Source organism: Mugil cephalus, chromosome 13, assembly GCF_022458985.1.
Source record: "Mugil cephalus isolate CIBA_MC_2020 chromosome 13, CIBA_Mcephalus_1.1, whole genome shotgun sequence".
NCBI classification, from domain to species: domain Eukaryota; kingdom Metazoa; phylum Chordata; class Actinopteri; order Mugiliformes; family Mugilidae; genus Mugil; species Mugil cephalus.
The window spans coordinates 25,631,527-25,644,138 of NC_061782.1; the positions used below are offsets into that span (position 1 = coordinate 25,631,527).

The 12,612-nt window shown below is 42.9% G+C and overlaps 1 protein-coding gene across 8 annotated transcripts in view; it reads left to right on the plus strand.

Moving 5' to 3' along the window:
- The window catches only part of birc6 (baculoviral IAP repeat containing 6), an 84,881-nt gene that overhangs the window by 11,457 nt on the left and 60,812 nt on the right, over positions 1-12,612 (plus strand). For 7 of the 8 annotated variants that reach the window (XM_047603704.1, XM_047603708.1, XM_047603710.1 and 4 more), the window contains exons 10-29: positions 83-1,744; positions 2,471-2,620; positions 2,720-2,945; positions 4,010-4,170; positions 4,390-4,521; positions 4,847-4,978; positions 5,567-5,733; positions 6,189-6,322; positions 6,508-6,669; positions 6,756-6,887; positions 7,513-7,610; positions 7,702-7,849; positions 8,085-8,218; positions 9,217-9,363; positions 9,450-9,637; positions 10,160-10,468; positions 10,995-11,094; positions 11,311-11,525; positions 11,645-11,853; positions 12,249-12,601. In XM_047603704.1, coding sequence (XP_047459660.1) covers positions 83-1,744; positions 2,471-2,620; positions 2,720-2,945; positions 4,010-4,170; positions 4,390-4,521; positions 4,847-4,978; positions 5,567-5,733; positions 6,189-6,322; positions 6,508-6,669; positions 6,756-6,887; positions 7,513-7,610; positions 7,702-7,849; positions 8,085-8,218; positions 9,217-9,363; positions 9,450-9,637; positions 10,160-10,468; positions 10,995-11,094; positions 11,311-11,525; positions 11,645-11,853; positions 12,249-12,601 — 4,959 coding nt within the window. The remainder of the gene's footprint in view (positions 1-82; positions 1,745-2,470; positions 2,621-2,719; positions 2,946-4,009; positions 4,171-4,389; positions 4,522-4,846; positions 4,979-5,566; positions 5,734-6,188; positions 6,323-6,507; positions 6,670-6,755; positions 6,888-7,512; positions 7,611-7,701; positions 7,850-8,084; positions 8,219-9,216; positions 9,364-9,449; positions 9,638-10,159; positions 10,469-10,994; positions 11,095-11,310; positions 11,526-11,644; positions 11,854-12,248; positions 12,602-12,612) is intronic. The other variant, XM_047603706.1, reaches the window with a different exon arrangement.

Consider the following 12,612-nt stretch of genomic DNA (forward strand, 5'->3'; position numbering starts at 1 on the left):
ACCTCATTAAAATAGGTTTTGCATTACTTGTGTCATATTGTAGAGTGTACAGGGAAATCCTCACTCCTTGCTTCTGTTTTAGGTCAGCCATCTCAGTGGGAAAGTATGGATGTGAACCTAGGAGTGACGGCTCTGAGTGTGCTCCAGCAGCCTGAGAAGCTCCAGTGGGAAGTAGTGGCCAGTGTGCTGGAGGACACAGTGAAGGACCTGGAGGAGCTGGGCGCCAACCCCTCACTAAACCAAACCAAGGCCCACAGCCAGGCCAAAACAAAAGATAAGGTCGTTGACCACCACAACATTCCCTTTCCGTGCCTGCTGGCCGGAGGCCTACTCAGCTACCGCTCAGCATCCAGCACCCCCATGGCTGGTCCCCTACCCACAGCCTCTGCTACATCACGAAGGACCGCAGATAGCCCGCTTAGGACTCATGGCTCTGAGCCTTTCAACACTGGGCCTTTACAAGAGCAGGGCCCCATGGAGATAGAGACTTGTGACCCTCAGACAGCAACCCAGGAACAGGGCTTTTCAAGCCTAACAGGTTCCCAGCCTCCAAGCCCCTCTGCTCTGCCAGCTGTACGCAGGACTATACCAGTGCTTTTACTGTACAGTATCAGAGAGGTGGATGACAAGTCCTCAGGACAGGTGTTTGCTCAGATGAACAACTTAATGAGCAAGGGGCTCCATGATGAAGGCTTCACTGTGCCACAGATAATTGAAATGGAGTTTGACACGCATGAGCAACTTCTTCTTCAGGATCCTCCTATCACTTATATTCAGCAGTTTGCTGATGCAGCAACTAATCTGGCAGGGTTGGATGGTCACATGGACAAATGGAGCACACTGGCTGCAGCATCTGTCTCTACTCCACCTAGGCCTGGAGCATTGGTGCAGTGCCTGAGACTACCCAAACAGCTGGAGGATGAGAATCTTTATGTGGACTCAATTACACCCTGCTGGGATGGTGTGCACCTTCTGGTTGGTCTGCAGCCATGTGACTCTGAGTCTCTGAGTGCTACAAACCAAGTGGAGGCTCTTAACAATCTCAACCGCCTGCATTCAGCTCTCTGTAGCCAGCGCAAAGGAGACCCCCTACACCCAGTGGCCAATGGGGTTGAAGGCCATCATCCAGGGGCGTCTCCGCCTGAGACACCCCTCATCCTACCCCCAGGGGACCAGCAGCAGCAACATCCGAGGTCTCCAAGTGGTGGGAGTGGAGGGGGGTATCTTGCACTCTACAAGCTCAACTATTCCACCCGCATTGTTACTTTGGATGAGGAACCTATCAAGGTGCAACAGATCTGGGACCCTCGTGATGCCATCACCTCTCTAATATTGCTTCCTCCAGATGTGCTGGACAGTAGGGAGGATGACAGTGAAGAGACTCCTGAGGAGACTCTTGCTTCGGGCCCAAAAAACGGCTCAACTGGGTTTGGAACTGGCCCAGCAGGCTGTGCTGACTCTGTAACTGGGACTGCATGTGGCGCAGCCACAACCAGCAGCAGTGCTACTGTCACCAGTCCCTCCACCTCTGGCCATAAAGAGAGCAAGCGGTCAGAGGTGGCAGGCCTGGGCCACCTGGTGGTCACCACCCAGGCTGGGTATATTATGATTCTGGATCTGTCCACATTGGAAGTCCTGGCCAAGGTGGAGCCACCTAAAAAGGACGGGTCAGCAGAGGACACAGACCCCTTTGTCTCGGTTACCTATTGTTCTGGGACCGACCGCCTTTGTGCCTGCACCAAAGGTAAGTGCAACTTCACATTCCCCTGCAGACGGCACCATAGAGGCTATCTTTATGGTATTATCGTTTTCATTGTGCATTTAATACATTTTTTACTTTATTACATTTTTGGTTTTGGTATGATAGGTTGAACTTGCCTGTGGTGTTTTTCTACTTTCTTACTGCCAGTAATCCCTTTAAAAGACCACAATTATGACTTCATCCATTATTCTAAATCCAGATCCAAACCCACTGGTTTCTACTCCAAAACAAGTTAGAGTTTGTTTTTGTATTTTTTTCTTAAACCTGAATAATTTCTGGACACTGCAGTTTTAAAAGATGAAATAGTGTTGAGTGCTATAGTCAGTTTTTCTTGCTGCTTGATGGTGTATGTAAAATTTATCATAGTATTTATTCCAGTATTGCTGTTTCTTTGTAGTTCCCAACCAACTTTTTAGTGTTATTGTTTCTTCTTATTAATTTCTTCATGCATTTCTGCTTGATCAAGAAGGGAAGTAGATAATAAGAAATAAATCCCTCAGCTTGGTGAAGCAATTTACTGTAAGGTGGCAAAGTATAATGTTCATGGGATAAGTTTCGGAACTCTTGCAATCTCATCACTCGTCATGACCATTTACTCTAATGTTGTAAGAGAGAAAAAGAAATCGGCATGTTTAAGTTCTTTGGCACAATAATTAATTTCTCAACATCTATACATCAACGTCGATTTGTTTTTGTACTCCTCTAAAGGTGGAGAACTTCATTTCCTTCAAATTGGAGGTGCGTGTGATGATATAGATGATGGGGACATGTTTATTGATGGCCCCCTTTCTAAAGGGGCTGAACTGCTGCTTGAGGGGGCAAAGCCCTCCTCAAACCCTTCTAGCCCTGGGATCACAGGTAGAAAACAAACACACTTGCTGATTAATTGTCCACATTAACATATTGACAATGTGGTCATTGACAAATACGATTGTACTCCAACTGACCTTTGTGCAGGAGTGGACCTCCTTGTGGACCAACAGCTGACAACAGAGAGTCTGATGTCCCTTGTGGAGCTGACACGCTTTGAGACATTGACACCACGCTTTTCAGCAACAGTGCCACCATGTTGGGTGGAGGTGCAGCAAGAGCAGCAACAGCGCCGCCACCCACAGCACCTTCACCAACAGCACCACGGAGATGCAGCCCAGCACACCCGTACCTGGAAGCTTCAGAGTGACAGGTAGCATTCTCCTTCTATCAAAAAAGGAATTTGTTCAACATTATCCATACATCTGTATCTCCAAATAGACCATTCTTGTGAAGCCAGTATCACATGAACGTTTTGAGGGACTTCCTTCAAATTTGGCTTAATCATTAAATTGGTCTAAATGATGACCTGATTAGAATTTGGTAATGACCAGTCAAAGGTCACAAAACATGTTTTTGATTATAACTCAAGACTACATAACCTAATTGTCATATTTCACACTAGTGTTTACAGGGATAAATGATGCAGTGACATTTTATATCCAAAAGGTCAACCTCATTGTGTTCCCATAATTCCATAAGTGGCATAAGTTCTTCAAAAACACCCTTAATTAATAATAGACAGTCATCTGATGTAACTATGCAGCTGTAATTCTATTTTTTGAGCTGTCTTTTGCTAATGTAGAGACATTATGGAGAAGAAGAAATGAAGTGAAAATACACAGTAATGTTGTTGGAATGAGTCTCTGTTGTCTTTTCTTTCAGTCTTTGTTGTATTTGACTCTAAGCCATTATCACTATCTGTGCAGCAAATTCTGCTAAATTATATTGAGACAAACTGCCCAGCACACTCAAACATCATACAGTGTTCTTGTTTGCTTCTCATCTTTGCAGTTCTTAAACCATATCTTCCATTGGCCATTGTTTGGTATATTTGGATGGTAATTCAGTTGTTGGGAGATACCAGTACAGAGTGCACATAAATTGCATTATTTCAGAATTATCATATTTAACAGAGTTTAGAATTTTAAATTTACCTTTTATTATTCCACACAATTGTAGAGACATGTCTATTAATTGGGCAAAAGAGAAAAACAGAAACAATGTATTATGGTAGTTGTCTACATTCTTCAAGTTTTTGGTGGATTCACACTTCACGATCCTCCTCAATTATTCAACAGATATTTAAGCTCCTTTGCAAGTCATTTTGGGAGCATTTGCATGTGTAGCTTTAAAAATGTATTATTTGAATCACTGCCCATTGATGCAAATGCATTAAAAGGTTCTATTTATAATGATGATGTGTTGATTCTGCAGTTCCAGCTGGGATGAACATGTGTTTGAGCTGGTTCTGCCCAAGGCCTGCATGGTGGGCCACGTGGACTTCAAGTTTGTCCTGAATGCCAGTATCGTCAACATTCCTCAGATTCAGGTCACTTTATTGAAGAACAAAGCACCTGGGCTGGGAAAAGTCAGCGGTGAGGATGCTGTTGCAATGTCAAATTTTTGTTATGAAAGCTTCTGATTTTGGAATTATAGATTGCCTCCTGCAGTCACAGTATTTTAATCAGGGACAGCTTTGTTCTATGTTTTCAATGTTTTTCCTTCATTTGTATGTCATTTGTTCGTACCATGTAGACCTGAAATGAGTGGTGAAACTATCTGCATCTAAATTTTGCTTCTCATCTCTTAAACAGAGACAGCAGTGGACAGACAGATTTCCTTTCCTCTTTCAAACATCCTCCACGCCAATGGTGAGAGAAATGGCCAACCTCAGCTCCATGACTTCACAGAGGACATACAGTTTATGGACATAGAGGAGACATCGGGTAAAAAAGGGATTTGAATTGTGCTACCACTCACACAGAATTTAACTTTATGAATAATCTGTGTTACTTCTTAAATTAATTAGAACTGTTTTTTGTGGTGGTTGACACCTTGCATGAAAAACTATCAAACGTCCGCAGGGTCACATCATCTAAATAAATGTGTTTGGCATTCTGCGCTTTTTAGTTGTCTATTAGCTGTGCTAAAAGCACTGTGCTAGCTGAACGCTAATTTCTATTAATCTTTTAGGTGATATTCAGCTTTCTGCTTAGTGTTACTGAATAACTTCAGTTCACCCTGACTATGGTAGTTTCTTTTTCATTACAGGCTCCATGTTGTGTCCCTTCCTAGAGGACCATAAGGAGGACATCTTGTGTGGTCCAGTGTGGCTTGCCAGTGGGCTGGACCTCTCTGGCCATGCTGGCATGCTTAGCCTCACCAGCCCAAAGCTGGTCAAAGGTAATAACAGTGAGACTAAATCATGACTAGTCTGTTTACAGGTACTCTGATTGAAAGCCAGAGACTAAGAGATTTATTCCTCAAGACAGAGGGTTCCTCCTCAAATCCATTCCAGTGAATACAGAGCAAGCTCAGGGCGAGACAGGGGCTGATGTCTCTGTTCCTTTGTTTGGTAGCGTTCAGCCCCCACAGATTCCAACCTGCCTCTTATCCTCTGACCCCATGTTTGTTGACAGAATCAAAATGTCTGGTAAGAAAAAAGAAGCAAAGCCAGGAAAAGCCAGCCCTACAAGTGTATAACCAGAGTGTAACTATTTGTGTCAGCAGTAGTGATATATGTGTGATCCATGTAGCTTTCAGTTGCTATGAAAAAATATACATAGGCTTGAGCTCACTGTTGTCATATACAACATAGATGAATGCTTCATTGGAGGGATGGTTTTCCACTTCTGGATACGTTTGATACTGAATGAAGTTGAGAGTGTTGTGCTCAGGATGAGAATATTCAATGTATTGAATTGTACAGCCACTCGCATAAGTACTTTATGTCAGAATTTCTGAGTTGTCCTCTTCCTGTCTCAATTGCAGGCATGGCAGGAGGGAAATACCGCTCCTTCCTGGTTCACATTAAAGCAGTGAGTGACAAGGGCATGGAGGACAGTCCCAGGCCTGTGTTGAGAATGCCCAGTGTCAAGCCCCAGGGTGCCAAAGCCCACTCGCTGTCCACCCTGCTGCAACGGGCTCAGGCCTCTAAGGTAGAAACATACTCTTCCTAGGAATTTTAGAGGCCTCATTGGCCTTCCATCCTAATCTGCTCCCAGTCAAAGTGATGAGGAATGAAATTCAGTACCTTATCCAAGAACGTATTCCACACTTAAAGTTAGTATGACACCTTAAACTCAATCAAGTTAAGTTCTTACATATCTAGTTCCAAAATTGCTCCTTGTGTTTGTCTAGTTGTGAGGAGGTTTTGGGAAAAGAGAGAATATCATTCTGTAGAGGGAAATATTCACTTGCATACACAATATTTAATTCTCAGATGCACTATTCTTCATGAACTGAGCCCATTACACACTATGTCTATGAAAAGTAAAATTTTTGTTTGTTTTTTCAACGTATGACTTCATGTAATACACAAAAATATTTAATGATGAGCCCTCCCAACAACAGATGGTAACATTGTTTGCTTCTTTTTAATCTGTGTGTATAGGAGAAGGTCTCTGCAGTGAAAACAGAGACATCTGCACCATCAAAGAAGGTAGAAAACCTGCGAGGCTGTGATCTACTGCAGGAAGTTTCAGTCACAATCAGAAGGTTCAAGAAGACATCCCTACCCAAAGAAAGGTCAGATTACTGCTAATGTGCTGCTGACGGTGTGTTCACTGCCACATCATGAGAAAGTTTCAACACAGCAGTAGCACACATGCAGAAATAATATCAGAGATTGACGATGTTGATGTCTTCCTAGATGGATTTTGTGCACATATTAACTTTAAATTGGGCTGCCTCCACCATTCTGTGCTTTTCAGGGTCCAACGCTGCGCTATGCTGCAGTTTCCAGACTTCCACGAGAAGCTGCTGGATGCGCTTTGTCGGCAGACGGAGGGCAGCCCAGCCACTGAGCATGCCCAAAGCCTCACCCTGGACATCTTATGCTGGCTGGCAGGTGTTTTCACCAACGGACCCTGCAGGTATCACTTTCACCATCTAGGATGTGCATTGCTTCGACTAAAACGTTTTACAAATTTACGTGATACACTTTCTGCCTTATTTTTAGCTTAAAAGAAGGAAAAGAGGGCTTGCTGGTGAAAACCCGAATGAGGCTAACAGATATTGTGCGAGTGTGTTTCTTTGAGGCTGGACGGAGCATAGCACACAAATGTGCTCGATTTCTTGCACTTTGTATCAGGTAAGAAAATTTACCTACTTCAGCAAAATTGCTTGTATTCCTCTTAACAAACATGTAAACGCATAAGGCTTTGGGTCCACGTGCCGTATTTTCCACTGTTGCTTATTCTATTTGTTTTATCTATTTATTTGAGAATCATTTTGAATATCGGGCTATTGAATATTGAAAATACATGTTTAAACATAATTTGTATTGTTATTGATGCTATATAAATAAAATGTAATTCAATTGGGAAATAACTAAGTTTATCTGTGCATACAATTAACAGTTTACAGGACAATCAGACTCATTGCACAGACATTGCCTGTATATTTCAAATACATACATCCAAACAAGAGTACTTTCCAAAATACATACCCTGTTTTACATGCTGATTGCATGTTGTAAACCAGCAGTAACATTTATCCCTTCCCCCTGAGAGTTCCTGACTTGGTCCTGAATTAATACCATCTCCTGTGCAGTGTTAACATTTAAGTTCAGGAACTTGCCAATAAATTGATACGAGTACAGTCGAAACGTAAGCAAAATTATGATTAACAGGTGATGAAATTCCTGAAGCAGAAAGATCAGTGTTCTTTCTTGATCGTCTGTGCACTCCTGGTTTACGTATTTTTTCTTACTTTAGCAATGGGAAAGGAGACCCAAGTCAACAGGGGTTTGGTGTGAGCCTTCTGAAGGCTCTGCTAGACAATATGCCTTATTTGCCTTCAGCAGCAACTGGTGGTGAGTAACTAAGCCAGAGTACAAAACAAAGCACCAGATACTCGCTAGTATTCATTTTCTAAGCCCACCTTTGTCTTCTTTGTGCTTCCAGGCTCTGTCTTCTGGTACTTTGTGCTGCTGAACTATGTGAAGGAGGAGGACCTAGCTGGCTGCAGTACTGCCTGCGCCTCCCTACTTACCGCCATCTCTCGACAACTGCAGGACCGCCTCACTCCACTGGAGGCACTGCTGCAGACCAGGTACAGCTCCAGTCATTCAGTTCAAGAATGGATTACAGCTTTTACAAACATCATTTTGTTCACTTGAACTATTTTTGGTAGTAGCAAGTTGATGTAAACACTGTTAAAGTAACCCCAGTTTCAACTGCTGACTGTTGTCTTAATTTGTATTTTCCTTAATTTTCCTTATTTCTTTGGTGTTTAACCCTAAAAACAAGTCTCTTCTCCCCTCTTCCTGATGTCCCCTTCTCTCCAGGTATGGTCTGTACAGCTCCCCATTTGATCCGGTGCTCTTTGACCTGGAGGTCAGTGGTTCATCTTGTAAAAATGCCTTCAACAGCAGCATCGGAGTCCAGTCAGATGAGATTGACCTCTCTGACATTCTCTCAGGTATAACCCTGATTAACAAAACATGAGAGCCTTCTCAATCTTCTGTTTTAAAAGAGGACATAAAACAATGGAACAGACACCAACATAGTATATGTGTACATATTTAAAACATAATACTTAAATAAAACATTTTGAAAACCAGCTTTTTAAATGTGTTTGACACATTTTGGGGCGTACTCTCCACTATCTGTATTTTACGTCTCTCCCTACGTGATTGAATATGTCTGTGGCTTTGGCCGCCATTGAAAAAGATGCAGTTGAGGAGAAAATATGTCAGAGGACGAGGCAGAAAGGGTGAGTTTGAGCCAGTGGCGACGCCCTGTGTTTTAACAGTGAAACTTAAATGGCTGGATTTTGCCATCAGTGTTAAAACTTAATCTTTTTAGTGTGAGAACCCTTCTTTAAATTATCATAATCATAGATGTTTAATGTTTCGTGTCCTCTTTAAAGTCATTCAAAATTCAGTACTTTGTTTATTAACTGCTATGTTTGTCCATTTCTGTCTGCTAATCTTGCAACACTGCTCCCAATTAGAATAGACAGACAATTGTATCGGCTCTTAAACTCATTAACATTAATTATCAATAAGCCACATTAAACTTGGCTGTTGTCTTGTTATAATAGTGCGGTAGATACCAAATAACGCGGAGACGTTATTTGGTGTCGAGAAATTAGATTGCGTTAAGTCATGTTACATTAAGTGAAAAGATGAAAAGGTTTCCTACGCAGCTCTAATATGCGTGCCACAAACCTAATCCAAAATCTGTCACTTTTTTCTTTTCTTTCGGCATGGACTGCACTGCCGTAAGATTTTACTTTACTTCATCTTTGGATCAGAAATTGTTTGGGCATTTCATAATATGTGAATGCAGTAATAATACTCTGTTAGTAGCCATATTTTAATTTTATTTTAAGCTTTTTTATTTTAAACTTGTCCATGTAGAATATTCATGTTTAATTAAACTGAGTTTGTGTTTTGGATGTTGGCTGCCATGCAGGGAATGGAAAAGTGAGCAGCTGTGCAGCAGCAGAGGGCAGCTTCACAGCATTAACAGGACTCTTGGAGGTGGAGCCTTTGCACTTTACTTGTATCTCCACCAGTGATGGCACACGGGTGGAACGAGATGATGCCAGCATGTTCACTGGTAAACCACCTTAAATTTTAACCCTACTTTGGCTCAAGTTTGTGTGACAACTAGTCATTCACTGAAGTTGTACACTTGAATCCTAGTTAGTACATTTGGAGTCACCCCAGCGGTGGGTGGCCTGTCAACAGGACCAGTTGGTGAAGCTTCTACTGCTCTGAGTTCTGCAGCCCAGGTGGCACTCCAGTCACTGTCTCATGCCATGGTGTCAGCAGAGCAGCAGCTACAGGTCCTGCAGGAGAAACAGCAGCAGCTGCTGAAGCTGCAGCAGCAGGTACAAGACTGAGTCACTCTTGCATAGACCCTTTTGATTGTGTAGTCACTGTCATAGATTTTAGATTAGGGTTTTTGTTCCTGCTTTTCCTTACCCACTTTGAGTACCAGTTCCTGGAACTAAATTTTCTGTTCAATATATCAAATCTCGATCAGCTGCACGACCAGCTATCGCTTGGAATTAAGTAGAGGTTTTGTCACATCACAATGAACAGAATTTTCTCTGCCCCTAACAAACAAACTTAACAACTGCAAATGGTTTGATCCTAGTCCTAGCCAGTCCCCCTGGATTTACTCTGAGAACAAAAACAACAACTCATAGAAGTACTTAAGTGAATAAAATACAAGAATACAGATGCAGATACCGTTTTTAAGTTCATGTATTGGAAAGTGTTCATAGTATAGCATTGTCTTGTGTGTCCAGGTGTCACATTTCTGTTCAGGTTTTTCTAAGATGCTCTTATTGCACTCTTTTTATCTTCTGGTTGGTAACATCTTACGTCTTTGTCTGTGCTGAAAACAGAAGGCCAAGCTTGAGGCCAAGCTGCATCAGACTACCTCTGCAGCTGCAACGACTTCTGGCGTGGGGCCCATCCACAACTCTGTGCCTTCAAACCCCTCCTCTGCTCCAGGCTTCTTCATTCACCCTTCTGATGTCATCCCACCAACACCCAAAACCACACCACTCTTCATGACCCCTCCTCTTACACCGCCCAATGAAGCAGTGTCTGCGGCCTTTAGTGCTGAACTGGCTCACCTGTTTCCTGGCTCCATGATGGATGCAGGGCCTGTCAACCTGGCTGCACACAAGAACACACAGAAAAACAAACCAGTTAGTAACATTCATCTCCTTGTTTGACTTGTTTAGACCTACCCCTGATTTAATGATGTGTTGCTCTTCTATTACATAGGGCTGAGTACAGCACCAAGAGCTGGTATGGGCAGAATAATGCGTCTCATTTAACATCCATTAACTCCAGAGTTTTTAACTGTATTAGCAGCTCTGAATAGTCATTGATTTCAGTTTCCTCAAATCAAAAAATGTCTCTAAAGAAGGTGGGGATGAAACACCAGTGTCATCACCAGTAACATGCTGGTGGCTCTTTCCCACTCTTTCCCAACCGAGCAAAAAGATTTTGAATTGTGTTTTACAACATTTTTGGTTGGGGTATGCATTCATACTGCAAAACTGTCATAAAATGCTTTCACCTGAACTAACAAAAAATATGGTGTGATATAAATTTTTGGGCGTCCCTAATTCAAAGCCAGTGATTATTGGTTAGAAAACGTTGGTGTTAGCTACTAAAGTAAGTGAAATATTAAGATGTGACTTTAATACTTGTTTGTTCTTGCTACAGAGCCCTATGGGCAGTGGTCTGGCTTTGGCTATTTCCCAGGCATCCCACTTCCTGCAGCCTCCTCCACACCAGTCTATCATCATCGAGCGGATGCATTCTGGTATGTCATTTTGCAAGTTTCCACATTTACTGCCTCAGTTTTGTTTAAGAATACATATGTGTATAGAAATGTATGTACTGAAGAAAAGAACTGGAACTTACTTACTTACAGGTATTAAAACAAATACATTTTAAACAAATGTATTTGTTTTAAAATAAATGTCCATTTATTTATTAAATATAAACAAAATAACCTTTCTTCTGTCTTTACTCCAAGGAGCTCGTCGCTTTGTCACGCTGGACTTTGGCCGTCCAGTTCTGCTGACTGATGCTCTGATCCCGACCTGTGGCGACCTGGCCTCTCTATCCATAGACATTTGGACTCTGGGTGAGGAAGTGGACGGCCGCAGGCTGGTGGTGGCCACCGACATCAGCACCCACTCCCTTATTCTGCACGACCTACTGCCACCACCTGTCTGCAGGTTCATGAAGGTCTGTTTGTTTTTATTACACTTGGGAGAGATGCAGAATGGCTGAACTCCCGTCTGAAGATTAGTGCTCAACTTCCATGACTTATTTGAGGCTCCTCTCTGTTCACCCTACTGTTTCAGATTACTGTGATTGGGCGCTATGGCAGTACCAATGCCCGAGCAAAGATCCCACTGGGCTTCTATTATGGCCACACTTACATCCTGCCATGGGAGAGCGAACTTAAGCTGATGCACGATCCTCTACGGGGAGAGAGTGAGGCTGCCAGTCAGCCAGATGTGGATCAACACTTGACCATGATGGTGGCACTGCAAGAGGACATCCAGTGCAGGTGAGACAGGAATTAAAGCCCAGTTTTATTCCATATTTTGGATTTTCTTAAAGAATTTTGCTTTTCATTCCACAACTTACCTGTTTTTGGTCAGTGCAGCACACTCCTCAAGCTTATTTATCTGATCCATTGTATAAACTGAGTTTGAGACTGGATGGTGGCGCTTTTAGCTGCAAAGTAATCAGATACTTCTTTTTGGAGGAGACCAGAGCACACAACGTCCAAACGACTTCTGCTTTTGCTATGCACAACGTATTTCATGCCCATAGTATTGAAAACAAAATCAAACTGGTTGAGCACAATCATTTTAGTAACGAATATTAGCTTTGTGCTTATGAATCTGTTCTGATAGGATTCTTCTCCACCTAATTACTTTGGATGTTCTTGTTCACCAGATACAATCTTGCTTGCCATCGGCTGGAGACCCTTCTGCAGAACATTGACCTTCCACCTCTCAATAGTGCCAACAATGCCCAGTATTTCTTACGGAAGCCAGACAAGGTAGTAGAGGAGGACCAACGCGTTTTCTCAGCTTACCAGGACTGCATCCAGCTACAGCTGCAGCTGAACCTGGCTCACCACGCCGTCCAGCGGCTTCGTGTATCACTTGGCGCTAGCCGCAAATCGCTTCCTGCAGCCAGTGCTCCAGAGGCCCAGGAGCTTGTTCACAACTCCTCCACAGAGCAGCTGAGAACCATCATCCGCTATCTGCTGGACACACTGCTCAGTCTGCTGCACTCCAGCAATGGTGAGCAGGGA